The 15324-nt window shown below is 46.8% G+C and overlaps 1 protein-coding gene across 1 annotated transcript in view; it reads right to left on the minus strand.

The window, feature by feature from the left end:
* The window catches only part of Skor2 (SKI family transcriptional corepressor 2), a 32968-nt gene extending 18523 nt beyond the window's left edge, over positions 1 to 14445 (minus strand). The window contains exons 1-3 of the mRNA XM_032885863.1: positions 11851 to 14445; positions 10858 to 10918; positions 10276 to 10347 (exon numbers count right to left, since the gene is read on the minus strand). Coding sequence (XP_032741754.1) covers positions 10276 to 10347; positions 10858 to 10918; positions 11851 to 14445 — 2728 coding nt within the window. The remainder of the gene's footprint in view (positions 1 to 10275; positions 10348 to 10857; positions 10919 to 11850) is intronic.
* Positions 14446 to 15324: the final 879 nt, after the last annotated feature.

A 15324-nucleotide genomic window follows, 5' to 3' on the forward strand; every position in this document is an offset into this window, starting at 1 on the left:
AAATAAGGACACAGAGGCAGCCACAGCTGTGCTCCGTGCGCCTCTTACTGGACCGCTGCTTTCTGCATTCTTGCTAATCTGTGGGAACCAGATTGTTAATGGTGGTTAAAAATGACCTCTGGGAGCCTGGATGTTTGCTCACTACTACCGCTAATGTTTTCCATCTGGGTTTCTTTTCTTTTCTTTTTTTTTTTTAAGGCAGTCTAATACTAGATGAAATAAATGTGATTTAGTTGACAGCGAGCTTCCAGTTTTTATAAATATTCCATCAGGTTAGAGGCGTTTCACTTCTCAATGTGAGTGAATGGCTTTGGAGGCGTCCCAAAATTAAGATGCTCACCTTCTTCTTTACATTCTTCTTTAAAGAAAATATTTACAAGCAGAGAGGTGGAGGAAACTTAGAGATCTCGGTGGCTTAGAGGCAGAAAAGGACATTACGCAAGGGGGGAATGTTTTTCTTAGAGGCCTGGCCTCAAACACGTCAGACAGTAGAAGAAAACACCGTGGTTTGGAGTGGGAAAGGGATGAATGAAAAGTATAAATGCATCGGCGGAGGGGTGAGACGCAAAGCTGCTGCTTAGGGATGCGTCACCTTCTCATAGAGCCTTCACGATCCATGAGCCGTGCTCGCCCCAGTGGTAGAGGCAGCAGCATGCTCATGGCAACCAGATACAACCAAAAGCCAAGGCCTGGGCACGTGCTTTCCCATTCTCGGGGTCCTCCGGCCCAGGTGGTCTCGTGTTCTAGGAGATGTTCTATCACACCCTCAGTTTTGCCCATGCTCAGCCATCAGAAAACAGACAAGATGGATGGATGTGAGATTGTACCATGTTACATGTGGCATGCATAAACAGTAAATACCAAACAAGCAGGGACTAAAACTCACAAACTGGCCGAGAATCAGTCAGTGAGTTCCTTACAGGCTTAAGACAGATCACTTTCTCTTAACGACTGTGGCATGCCCTTGTTCAAGAACCTGGGATGGAACCCCCGGCCCTCCCAGGGAAAAGAATCCATTCTATGTTCCTTTGGAGTTCCCAGGTCTTCTAACCTGGGTTCCTGCTGCCTTGCCCCCCAGCTCATCTGTCTTTATTGCTAGCATGAATCCTTCACTGTATTCAGGCCTGTGTTTCTCACTGTGGATTGCTTTGCCTTGTATTGTCTGCCTTGCCTGGGGTACCTGGCCCTCTCCTCAGTTTCTATTCCATTCGAGACATCCAATGGCATTCCAAGATGCCATTTAAGTCTCCTTTGGCATGGACTGAGCATTCCACACTCTCCAACCTTTGTGTATTAAAGCCCTAATCTTTGCGGTGATGGTTTGAGGCAGTTCAACCAATGGGGTTGATTGGGTCTTTTTTTCCTTGCTTGAGATTTTTCAAAGTTTTTATGTAAAAACACTTAGTCTAAATTCTAGCTAAAGCATGGAAAATATTAATTAATAAATAGGTCTGCCATGGGTCCCAGTAAAAATATCACATGTATTAGGGATCATTTATTTTATTACAATAATAATTTTATCATAAGATGTTCATCTTTCAGTATATGTTAATGACTTATTTCTGTTTTACTTGCTAGAGATGAAACTTAGGGCCACACACAGGTCAGGCACGCTCGTTTCCCCAGGTTCAGTGACATGAGCCACACAAACAGATGAGATACCATGTTCTGTTGGTGGTCATAGGACGGGGAGAGAAGCTAATAAAATAAACGTCCCTGTTCCTGTCCCTGGCAGCCAGCTTTCACAGTGTTGAAAGGCAGAAAGTTCATCAGGGGTCTTATCCACACTGGACTCACATGCCCACACTGGCCAAGAGGTGCAGTAGGGACAAGACTTTACAGAGGCAGCAGACTGAGCTCTCTGTTAGATCGAGGCCTGCCTCACAGGCGAGGATTCAAGCTTGGTGTTGCAAAGTTGGTCTAAACCTATGCCTGGGGAACTCGGTGGCTCCCTAGGGGAAGAACTTGTCTAGGCTGTCATGTTGTCAGCTCTCTTCTAAACACTCATGCTGATATCCATAGATCCGTGCTGCTTCCAGCCGTGGTTGGAGAAACTTCTTACTGAAGTGGGCAGTGGGCACTGCAGAGACTTAACACCTGCTCAAAGTGCTGGGAGTAAGCGATGGTGCTCACCCATAGACGGGGCACTGCCCACCTCAAACACACTCATAGATGGGGCATTGCCTGCATCAAACACACCCGTAGGTGGGGCACTGCCCACCTCAAACACACCCGTAGGTGGGGCACAGCCTGCATCAAACACACCCATAGCTGGGGGGCACTGCCTGCCTCAAACACTCTCCCTACTCAAATCCCACCCAAGCTCCAAAGAACATGGAGGAATAGGAGCTGGGTAGAATACTGAGAGCTGGAGGACACGGCAGGAGTGCTGTCTCCTGGAGGTGACTTGCCAATTGTGCACACAAGCTCATAGTAGCTGTGGTTATCTGAGCAAGATCGGTGCAAGATCAAGCCAGTTAAAAACTCCAGCATGGATTAGGGAAGGGATCCCAAGTTCACGCCCTGGTTGAGCAGATATTAGCGGTTAATGACTGTGAGTAAGGAAGAGTCACATTCCTTTAGGTTCCCCAGGCCCCAGTGGGTGATCCCATTGAACTCATTGGGTTGAAAATAGCAACAATAATCACAAAAGGAGGACGTGAAGTCGGAGGGGGCGCGGATGTGACGGAAGATACTGGAAGGGGGTTGTGAGGAGTGGATATATTCAAGGAACATTGTACACATGTATGGAAAAATTTCAAAGAGTAAGTGTAAACTTTTAAATTTTTACTTCAATAAATAAGATTTACACACTGCAACCTCAGTGTTCTAGTTATGTACCCTAGAACGTAGAGTGTCTTATCTGTATGGCGGCACAAATCTTAAAATAAGGAGTAAGAGATCTGGCTTTCACCTATCCGTTCTACAGAAAGGCCTCCTCCATGGTGTTCTATTTCTGGGCTTAGCTCTCTCCCCAGATTCTTCCTTGAGCCACACACAGCAGTGCTCACGGGTTCTGACAGGCAGCTGCCCCAGCAGCCAGCACATTGCTCCTCCCAAAACTGTTACTGAGAAGACTTGGCAGAAATCTTTTGGAGAACATGTTTGCTTGTCCAAGAAAAAAGCATGCATTCCCCCAGAAGGTCGCTTTCAAATAGATAAACATATTTTGATTTGGTTCAGTATCCGTATATGAGATCCACACGCATTCTCACATTTAGATGACTGTGTCTGGCAGACAAATGCTTCAACAGCCCTGGGGGGCAGATGCTCTCCTGAGTGGGTTCTGGTGCAGGGGAGCAGATATCTAACATAATCAGAAGGGCATAAACATCATGGGCCCTGCATGATGTTTCAAGCACACTGACACAGCCTCTCGGGCTGGATGAAGACTCCACCCTCTTGCCTCTTGGAACCCTAACAGGCCTGTTGAATTCTTAAAATAAACACTGTATTTTGATAACTGGCCTTAGCTTTGTAATCTAGCTTAGGCCCTTTTCTGCACCTTTTCTCTTTTCCTTATAATGTATCTCAGAGGTGCAAATTAGACTGAGTCAAAATTAATCTACATCTGGGATAATAGAAAATTTAGCACAATACCTGGCGTACAGGGTTTTCAAAGGACACTTTGAGTCCAGGCATTAGCAATTAATTACAGAGGCTAGGGAGATTGCTTAGCAGGTGAACTCTGAAGACTGGAGTTTGGGTCCCACGCACCCACTTAAACAGGCGGATGTCATGGCCTGCCTGTGTCCCAGAGACAAAGGCGAGATCCCCTGAACCCACTGGCTAGCTAGACTCACTGCTATAGAAGCCAGTTTGGGGTTCGAATGAGACCCTGCCTCTTTGTATAAGACAATAATTGAAGATGCTAGTGTTAATGTCTAGTCTACACATTCACGCATGTGGATCCACACGAGGACATAGATATTCACACACAAACTACACAACAAATACTACAAGATCAGTTGCATAGGAAGCAAAGTTAAACAATGTTCTCCTCTGTCAGTGCGTTACACTCCTGCTAGTTTCTTGGTGTTGCATCTACCCTAAGTGGCTTCTCTGTGATGCTTGACACTTTTGTAAGGTAACAAAAATAGAGACCAAAGAGGGACTGCGACAACACAGCCTAGATGAACACTCTCCCCATTAATGAAAACAAAGAGAAACTGTTGGAGTCTGTGGTGCCAGGGAGGTTACAATGAAAAGCAGTAACGGCACATTTCATGATTAATACCCAAAATGTATTATTTGAGCTGGGCATGGCTAAACATGCGTGTAGACCCCAGCACTCAGGAGGCAAAGTGAGGAGGACCAAGAGTTTGAGGACAGCCTGACTATCTCTATCTATCTATCTATCTATCTATCTATCTATCTATCTATCTATCTATCTCTATCTATCTATCTATCTATCTATCTATCTATCTATCTATCTATCTAATCATATATTTAATTAATGACTCGAGTCCATTCTAGGTTTCTTTTGAGTTTTAGAATTGCATCAATGCCATGTGAGTTAATGCTATGCAATGTTTTTTTATTTCTTTTACGTTTATTTATTTGTTTTCTGTGTGTGTGTGTGTGTGTGTGTGTGTGTGTGTGTGTGTGTGTGTGTGTGGTTGGGAGCATGTGTGAATGTGACACGTACATATGGAGGGTGGTGAACAACTTGCGGAAGTTAGTTTTCTCTTTCTACCATCTTGACAGCCCTAATTTTTTTTTCTAGAAAGATTTTCGTTATTTTCTATCTCGTTGAGTTTCATACAAAATTTTTTAAAAAATTATTAGCACAAAGAAGAGGTTTTCATAAATAGGAAGTAGATGACCGAAATACAGGGATAACTTAATTCTGGGTGCACGTATTGAACGGCTTCAAGATATGTTATCTAAAAGTAATGTTCGTAATAAATTAGAGGTTTTTATCAAGTTCTACAGGCAGATCAACTGGGATACAAACTTACCCAAAGTTCCCTTAAAGTGAGAGAATTAAAACGCAGACCCACTATTCTGGCTTTTAAGAATTTCTCTTCTTTTGCTTTTTTTTTTTTTTTAATCGTAAGCATGTTCTAAAATCGGATGGAATAATAAATCAGAGCCCCTCATCTGCTATATATTCATGAGAAGTGTAACTGCTTCTTACTGTTCTTGGAAATCCATCCACGGCATATTAAGTACACTAGAGAATCATACCCATGGAAATCAAATTGATTTTAAAACGTCCATACACCTAACAGGATGCAGCCGTGCCCAGAGTCCGCAGGTGCTGGCTGCGTTTTCCAGGAGAGGGATTGGAAGGCAGGTGACGCCTCTTTTCTCTCATTTCCTTGACCCGAGATGGCTCTGAGCTGCCTCACCAGCTTACCCCACCGCATTCAATTTCAAATCACTTAACTTCACTGAAGTTATTCAAGGCCGAGATGCGAAACCCACTCTGGGATTGCAAGTGAAATCCTGTCATCCACGGTCTCCAGTTGGTAATATTTTTACCAAGCCCCTGTCCATTGAATTCTAGGTGCCTTGGTGTACTTTTGAAGTTCTGCAGCTTTCTGGGGGAATTTTGGTTGGTGATGACTATCTTGTTCAGCCCCTCGAATTATACACAGTACGACATCTGCCGTGTACCATGCTTTTCCAGACAGGATTTTAAAACCTCGGTTATAAATGTCATCAAATAGCTTATCGATAAGGCTGACAGCTTGGAATAAAGGTGATACGGAACCAAGCAAGGAACAACTACTCCACAGACATGCTCGCCACGGAAAACCAGACTTCATATTAAGGACCAGTTAATGCAATAACTGCCCCCCAGGATAGACGTGTCTGTTTCTATACACAACCACTGAAACTTCCTGGTAATTACGTTGGTGATTACAACGCGAATGAAAAATTTATATAAAAGCCAAAAAAAAAAAAAAAAAGCCATATGATTTACCAGCGAGTTAAAAAAAAAAAGCTGTTTTATTCTCCTATGTTCTGCTTATGCGAAGGAATTAAATATTGTTCTGTTATTTTTCAAAAAAAATAAGAAATCATGATTGTGCTAAGTGCTGGCTGAAGCCAGCCCCACTAGGTGGTGTTATGTTTTCTACTGGGGTCTTGTTTTGAGGGAAGTTCTCACTATACAGCACGGGCTGGATTGAAATGTGTGATCCTCCTGCCTCAGCCTCCGAAGTACTAGGATTATGGGTGTGGCTTGTGGGGCAGGGTCAGAATGCTGACTTGTTCATGTGAGACACTGCCCTTTATTCTAGTCTGTCACTTGCATCTATTCTGCAAATATTTATCTCTATCTCCCTATCTATCTGTCCATACATACATACATACATACATACATACATACATACATACATACATACATATTCCAATCATTCGAGTGATGCAGTCTGGCTAGTTTGTCTCCCACTCTTAGTTGGCAGCAACTGAAGGGCAGAGACTGACTTTGCCTTTTATCTCAGAGCCTCCAGAGCTTAGCGAACTACCCAGGGCTCTCAGCTAAGAGTAAAGCACATGGACTCAGGCAGCCAGGGAAGCCAACAGTTCTTATCTGGAGAGGAATCTGTCCTAGGAGGAGGAGGAGAAGGGAGAGGAGGAGGAGGAGGAAGGGGAGGAGGAGGAGGAGGAGACACTGGGAGCTACCACAGCAGCAAGCCACACACGCTCATGATCTCCTGGACTTGTTTTAGCTTTTGATGTTGCAAAATGAATACAATCTGGTTATGATTAAATAAGTTATAAAACAATAAAACACAGGCGTCCATTCTGGGATTTTTCTCAATTGCGTTTTAAGTGCCACAAACCCCGACCTCTTCAACACTCTGCGGTTTTAAACCAGACATACAAAGTCAGGAGCAGCAGGGGGGTGGGAGGCGACTCCCTAGTAGTATCAGCTTTTCAGGAAGCTGAGGCAGGTGGCTTGCTTAAGCCCTTGGATTTGAGATCAGTCCGGGCAATATAGGGGAGACTCCATCTCAAAACAGATGAAGCGATAGATGGAATGAGGTAACTTTCAAAGGGGTCATGAAGACGAACTTCTTGGGCCCAATGTTCTGGCATCAACTCAACCACATTCATGGAACATTCTATAGCGTTTCCATCCTTGCCACATTCTTCCCATCCTCCCCATTCAGTACAAGGTGTCAGGTGACCTACCAACTACCTACACCCCTGAATAACGTGGGGGAGAGATTGAGACATGGAAAACTGATATGGAGCAAGCTTCTCTGGGAATCCGTATCAGATTGATTATTCTGAGAAAGGGAGTAGCACTGTGTCAACAGTGTGGATAGGTGTCATTACCACCGTAACTGTTGACCGCACGCCCTGAGCTCCTGTCACTACTGAATGCTCACGTGGACATGGATCCGGTCTGCACCTCGGAATGCTTACATGGACTTGGGTCCGGTCTGTGCTTTTACCTGTGTCCTTTTAGCATATGTATTTTGCATTTGCAAACTAAACAACAGTGGACCAAGGGTTTGTTTGTTTGTTTTTTCCACTCTGGGTATCATTCTCAGGAATCTGAGGGTGTATCAGGGTTTACTGGTCTGAGTGGATATGAGGACATGAGCACCCTTTCAGGTAACCCCAGAAACTTCTTTAGGACTTCCATCCAAGGCAAAGGAAGGGGAGAGATAGGAATTGCGTTTTTAAGAAATTCAGAGACTGCCGATGTGAGTAACGTGAAGATCTGTAACTCTAAGGGACTCACTTGGCCTTACATGTACACTCTGATCCATTAGCACTAACTGAATTCCTAACACACGACTTTATAAAAAACCATGCATGCAAGCTGTTAAGTGCAACATAAGAAGTTTAAGTTTCCTAGAGAGAAATAATCTCAGACTGTACGACTCGGATCCTCCCGTTAAATCTATGTAAACTACTTTAAACATCAAATTATTCCCCATAGTTTTATGCAAATCATTGCCACCTCTTGGAAAGTTATGCACGCTTTACGTTTTTATAGCACATGCAATCCCTTTTTATTTCCTTCAAAAATTATACCTAAAGCAGAGGAAGAACTGAGCAGAACAGACTTAGAATAATTAGTGCTTGGTTGCTAAAGCGTGCCATCTACCATGAATCATTCTCTAAATGATCACCTACGATGGCATTAAATACATGTATCTTGTCATTGTGTGTCACCGATGGCCAACCCCTGAGCCAAAACTCCCAAATCTAGGCAGTCGGAATAATCCGGTCAACGAATGCACACGCTTTAATGTATTAACTTTAGCAAGGGTCGCTAGGTTAAATCTGAACTACTTGAGAAAAAGAAATGGAAAATAGGGGCCCACATCCTGCCCCTGAAAGGGTTAAGTTGTTTATAAAGCACACAGCCCATGTCCCTTCCTCAGACCCAGGCTTCACAACGTGAGAGGTTTCACACAGAACAAGAGGAGCTGAATAGAAATCCTCCTAAATTTAAAAAAAAAAAAAGTCATTAATACCAGCACTAGGCTGTGACAGCAGCTTTTGGACTCTTTCTGAGTGTTCCCTGTTTGGGTAGAGAGAAGGGGGAACTCTTCAAGGGCTTCCTGCTCCTACAGCTTAGACCCAACAAGGCTCCTTTTTGGTTGAAACAGCCCCACTTAATTTGCATTCGACAGAGTCCACATAGACACGCCATGTGTGGGTCCCCTGGCATGGAAGAAATTGGGCTACTTTTAAATCTATTTTTAGCTGTACAGTGCTGCTAAATACCATTTGGTCTGGGGCTGAGGAATGTTACTGAGATCGCTTCATATCTGTGAATGGTGTTTCCAGTGGCTATTAATTTCTACACGTATCAGATATACAAAAGCAATTGACTGTCTAGCTATGTCTGGGAAATGGCAAGATATTACAGAATCGATGGAATAGAATTATAAATGCTTCTTGTGTGTGCGCACGAACCAATTAGAAATTCCTTCCTTGGTAGCAATTCTTTTCATTTCAAGCTTCAATGTTTGAGGAATATCACACTGGGGAGGAGGTAGTTCCCAGGCAAATATTCTTGCCTTTGTGACGTTAGGTTGTAACAGAAAAAATCCACACTTAACAATTTTGTCATACTAGACATTTAGAGAAAATTGTTAAAGATAGTTTTATACATTTTTCAAATAGCATGAGGTTTCAATGTTGGGAGCCAATAATAATAATTTAAAATGTGCTAACAGGTAAAGCCAGAATATATAAAATGACAGTAGTATGTATGCAGACCTAATATGGCCACTAACCAGTGATCTACTGTAGCACAAAATTATTCTTAGTAACTCTTTGGTATTGACAACCAAATTAGATGTTGAACAATATTTATAGAATATATTAATAATATAATTTGGAAGTATCTGCTAATTATAGGTGTTTCTTTCCATGTACACAAAACATTTTTTTCATTAAAACAGGAATGTCCCTTTTGCCATTTAGAACATTAAGAAGTTTCCTGTCTGTGGAAGCAAGAACAAAGATTCCAAGACCTTTTCCATTGTATTTTGCAGTTATATAAGATTCCTTCAAGATCCTATTTTCTTTATTTCCGCTCCCCACACCACTCTCTCTCCCTCTCCCTCACTTCCTAGCTTGCTCTCTCTGTCTCATTTGACAGGCAAATTTGCAGACATTGCCGCAGGATAACAACCTCGTTTGACAGTCAATTAACCGTGAATAGTCAAAGCCAAGGCAGTTTGCATTACATAAATGGAAAATTAGATTCCTTTTTCCCAAGAAACAAAACCCTCTCCTTAAGACACAGCAATAGACAACTTAGTATCAAAACTTCTAATCACGTCTTCCCCAAACCCCTTGGAGACATTTAGCAATCAGTAAAAGGTGGTTTCATTTAATTTGTATAATGTAATTTTTGTAAATGTATTATACATTTTGTGTAGAGATCATTATCATGGAGATAATATAAATGTTGGCATAGATGTCATAAAACACCTTTAATGTCTTTCTGACAGATATTAAAAGCAATAAGCTGTGATCCTTTTTAATGGAAGGTTTCTAAGAGAACATTTCAATTATTGTCATTTTATGCTTTTGCAGCCTGTTTCATTGTGTAACCTGATATATTTCTGAATTTTCTTCTGAAATATGCCCAGCAATTAATAATCTTATTGCTATTAATGTCACTGCTTTCCTATTTGTGTTTTTCTTAGTTATATCTACTGGGAATTGTTTTTTTTTCCCTTTCTCCTAGCTTTAGCCTTGTACTAAATATCCAGTCTTTTGATTATGAATATCCACCCCGTCTGTCATCTGACTGCTCGCTCCCCCTGTGCGCTCCCAGCCTACCTGATCTTTCTCTCCAAAAGTCTCCAGAAGAATCAGAGTCTGTGATGAAAAAGCTGTGTTCCTTGTTCTTATCTAGGACCAAAAGAGAGCGTGAAATCTACAAGTGACCAAACTGACAAGCAGAACGGAAAGACAGAGGGAAGGAACATTGTATCTACTGTGCCTAAGGTTGAGTGATACCTCTAAGGAGAAAGAATCTGGGGGCTCTGTTTAGAATCCCAAACCTTGGTGACTATTGAGAGAGGGCAAAGACATCCAAGAATGTCGATATATGGTATATACTTGTGTATGCTGAGAGAGCTGATGTCACTGAGACCCTGAGAGCCATCCTGAGCTTGGGGGACATTGGTACAATTATTTAAAAACTTGCCATGGCTTGGAAACTACAGAATTGCTGCCTCTGTATATATAAACTGTGCTAAGACAACAACAGAGCAGCCCACCAGTTACAAAACCTTACGGAATGGTAGATATGGGGTTTGGGGGTGTGGGGAGTGGGGGGAAGGGGCTAGGGAGGCTTGGAATGAACCACAGGAGTGGATGAATGTAAGAGAGACAAATGGCGGCTCACTTGTGCTTTACCTGGGAAGTTGTCATCCTTTGCTGATAGAATAACTTGGTTGTTTTCCTTAGGTTTCTGATTCTGTGTGGACAAGAATTACACACACAAATCAATGCCTGGATTAAACCATATGCTAATGTCAATAGTCAGCAGGAAGAGGCATCAATAAAAGTGACTCCATGGAGCCTCAGGAGACTTTTTTTTTTTTTTTGTGATGATCATCTTGTCTGAATAGCTTTTATTCTTAAATCCGTGCATATGCCTACATGTACCTCCACTAGGCCTTAAGAGGTAACACAGATTAATTAAATGCATGCTAGGTTAGCCCCTGTAAATAAACACACCGTGCTATTTGTCAAGTCTACACTGTATCAGAACAGCTTTACCTCTGTCTGAGGCCTTGGAAAATGTTCCCTTTGCAAGCTTGAGTGAACACAGCATGCAGAGCCATTTAAATGTAACTTTGGTTTCTCAGGAGTCCTGGGTAGCACTTTCCAGTCAGTGGAAATGGGGCTTGGAAAAGTCTCGCTAAGATTCTGTATTGATTTACAAGACACATATATATTTTTTTTACACACGCACCCATTCTGGCTTGATTTAAACAGTAAAAATAAAAGGGAATTTGACTTTCGAAATCAACGTATTTTCAATCACTTGAAAGGCAACTAGGCCATGGTAGAGAAGGCACTGAACTCTTTGGAAACAGTGGGTAGGGTTATTCCGCCAGTTTCGAGGTCTCTCTGGTGAGCTTGGATTGTGGAGGGACTTGGATTATGGAGTCTGTTAAATCTAAGAGGTGAAGGGAGGCCCGAAGCCTCAAAAGGCTTTAGGACCGGGAACCATATTTTTATAGAGGACCCTGGCAGGAAATAAGTGCTCCCAGACACATTGAATATTTCATTTCTATGGGAAATGTGGTGATTCATCTTTCCTGCGCATATGTAACTGATTCAGCCTAAAGGTGCATTTAAATAATAATAATTAGCTTGAAGGGGCCTAAAGAGAATATTTACATCTTTGTACGAGGGCTCCTCCTCCAGTGATGGATGGTGGACCGGGCTGCCTGGCCTGCTGCCTCCACCGCCGCTTGCTTTCTGGGGGGCCAGAGGTGGGGGCGGGGGCGCCGGCAGGTCCGAGCCTCCGGGGTCCCCCAGCTTCCCATCCTCCTGTAGCAGCCTGGAGGAGTTCAGCGCTAGAGGGAAAGCACCCACGGCGGGCGTCGTGCGGTCCCGACCGCTCCCCTTCTCCGACAGCCCTCGGCCCTGGAGGAACCGGCCACCGCCAACCAGGGAGTCTCCGAGAAGGACCCGGGTCTCCTCTTCTTCCTCCTCATCCTCTGGATCTCGACCGTCCTCCTCTTCCTCGCCTTCGAGCGGCTTGTGGCCCTCCACATCCACCTCCTGCTCTTCCTCCTCGTCCTCCTCGTCTTCAGAGCTGTCCTCGCTGGGGTAGCTGCAGCTGGTGCCCTCGGGGGACAGAAGGCCTCGGTGGTGCGGCTGGGGGGCCAGAGGGGGCGGCGGCGGTGGGGGTGGCGGGGCTGGGTGGTGGCGCTCCGACCCCGGTTCGTCGGGCTGTGGCTGCAGCAGCAGCAGCGGCGACGGCGGCTGCGGAGGGTGGTGGTGGTGATGGTGCGGGTGATGGTGGTGGTGATGGTGGTGCGCTGGGGCCGAGTGGGGAGCGCCCGCCGACGCCCCGTGCAGCTTGGCCAGGCTCTCTGCGTCGTCCTTGCCGCCCACCGGCCGGAAGGCGCTGGAATGGTGGTAGCTGCCGCCGCCCGCCTTGCGCCCTTCCAGGAGATGCGGGTGATGGGGGGCCGGCACCCGGGTGCCCACAGAGCCGGCTCCGGAGGATGTAGCCGCGTTCCCGGACGTCACTCCGGGCTCTGCGGGTGGCGTGGACCCGGCGCTGCAGTCCCCGCCGCTGCCGCCCGGGGGCGACTCAAAGAGCGTGTCGCGTGCTCCGGTGCCCCCAGTAGCTGGAGGACCCGAGCCAGGGCCATTGGCCACCACAGGGGGAGGCTGGCCCGGAGGGGGCGCTGCCTCGGCGCTGCCACCTGCACCGCCCGGCTCGGCCAGGTCCAGGAAGGCCTGGCGTAGCAGGGCCGGGCTGTCACCCAGCGCGCAGCCGAGCGCAGAGGGCGGCTGCGGCGGGGGCTGTAGGTAGGTGGGCACGGGCAGCCCGCCGGGGGTCCGCGGTGGCCAGAACATGCAGAAGGGAGGATAGAAGGCGTCCTTGCGGCCCGCGGGCCAGAAGAGACCTGACAGCCCAGCCTTGGGCGCCGCACCTGCGCTCCCCGCGCCCGCTCCCCCTAGGGCCTCGGCCGCTGTCCCTGCGTCCTCCTTCTTGTGGCACAAGCCGAAGGCTGCGGCCGCGGCCGGGAAGGTGTAAGGATGCGGGAAGAGGCCCCCGCAGCCCGGGAACTTCTGTAGCACGCCCCCGAACGACCCCTTGCTGGGCACTGGGATGACTGGGTAGCTGCGTGGACCCTTGGTGCCAGCTGCTGCACCAGCCCCTGCAGTGGCACCCACGCCCACGCCGGCCACGCAGCCACCGCCGGGGCCACCTGCGCCCGGTCCGGCGCCGCCAGTGGCTGCGGCCACCGAGAGGCTGGCTGCCGCTGCCGAAAGGCTGGCTGCAGCCACCACGGCCGCCTCCTGAAGGGAATCGTCATCGTCGTCGAAGCGCGGCCGCTTGTGATGGGCGTGAGGTGCGCCCGCCAGCTCAGCCAAGGGTGGTGGTGGCGGCGGCGGGGGTGGAGCCCCCAGCAGGTGCGGGCCCAGCAGGCCCCCGCCCCCGGCCACTGCGGCTGCGGCCGCCACCGCAGCAGCCTTGACTGAACTGAGTGGGTGACAGGCCGGATGCGCGCTGGGTTGAGGTAGCGCGCGCTTGCGGCTGCCACCGTTGAACATGGCCTTGACGTCCTCCCAGGCGAAGACTAGCTCGTCCTGAGGGCTCTTGTCTGTGAGCTTGAGATGGCGGCGCCAGGAATTGAAGTTGGCTGCGTCTGGCTGCGTGTACTTGGCGTCCGGGGTGCGGTGGGAGTGGAAAATGAACTTGTTGGGTGAGAAGTACATGTTGCAGTAGCTACACTTGATGCACTTGGCGCGAGAGCTGTTGTAGCGCGCCGGGATGAAGCTGCCGCGGCAGCCCCAGGCACACTCGTGCGACACGTCGAAGGCGAAGTTGTCCGGCAGTTTGGGTGGCCGGTTTTCACCTAGGAACGACTTACAAAGGCGCTCGGCCTCGCGCTTGGTGATCATGCCACAACGTCGCGAAGAGATGGGCATGGCCCCAGCCCGCCGCAGGATCTCCAGTTGGACAGGTGTGCACTGCACGCACGTGATGCCCAGCGCCACTCGGCGGTTGTGGATCTCGTTGTAGCTAAAGTTCTTGAGAAGAGTGTTGGAGATCTGCGCCAGGCACAGGCGCTCCTGCCCGTCGATCACCAAGGACACGATGGGAATGCCATAGAGGATCACCTGGCCCACCTGGTTGGGTTTAAGGTTGGCGTGGCCCGGCCGCGGTTGGCTCAATGCGTCGGGCTGGAAGGCGCTCGACGGCGATGCAAGTAGGATGTCATTGGGCCCTGGCAGTGGGCTGGAAGCCATCTCCTCCACTGAAGAACAGCGGGCTTAGCGCTCCGGGTTTGCCTTGGAGACTGGAAAGGAAAAGAGAAAGGCGACTTGAACCTTTTCCGGTCTTGAGACAGGGGTGGGGAGCGAACTAAATGAAAATTACAATAGCTTGCTCACTTTGGTTAAGACCTGATTATTACTGGGCAACCGAGCAAGTTTCAGATGTGTAAAAATCATCTTTTAAAATTCCCTCCAAGATCGCTCTTGAGAAAGTTCAGCGTCTTGGAGTTGTCAATTTGTCTTGTGTCCTACTCGCCTCAAGCAAAGTCGGTCTACTGATCTATGTGTTTCAGCAAATTCCTAAGAAGCTCAAGACGTCCCAGATTTGTGGAATAAAATGGTTGTTGGAACGAGATATGTATGTGCTCAATAGGAATGGGAAGGCAATGACTGTTGTCATTAATGACTATACAAGTCACGAAGAACTTGAACTTGGCCATCAAAACCCAAATGAGAGAGAGAGAGAGAGAGAGAGAGAGAGAGAGAGAGAGAGAGAGAGAGAGAGAGAGAGAAGAGAAGAGAAGAGAAGAGAAGAGAAGAGAAGAGAAGAGAAGGAGGAAGAGGAAGAGGAGAATGAATTCAGGTGTGCTTGAAAAAAATTCGATTTTAGTTAAAAAAAAAACCAACTATTTTGGAAAGAGAATTTTTGTCTGTGGTTTCCTTGTGGGGGAAGATTCACTACTGGTTTAATGAGCATTAAAGCAAAACGAAATCTCTTCTTTCCCGTCCTTGCTTTTAGGTGTTATTTTATTTAATGTAATTAGAAAATTTGAGGGTCGGGATGAGGAAAATCTATTATGTATGGTTACCCCAAAATAAAGAGTATCATTTTCAAAATTTCAAAGACTCATT

This window comes from Rattus rattus, chromosome 15 (assembly GCF_011064425.1).
Source record: "Rattus rattus isolate New Zealand chromosome 15, Rrattus_CSIRO_v1, whole genome shotgun sequence".
Lineage (NCBI taxonomy): Eukaryota > Metazoa > Chordata > Mammalia > Rodentia > Muridae > Rattus > Rattus rattus.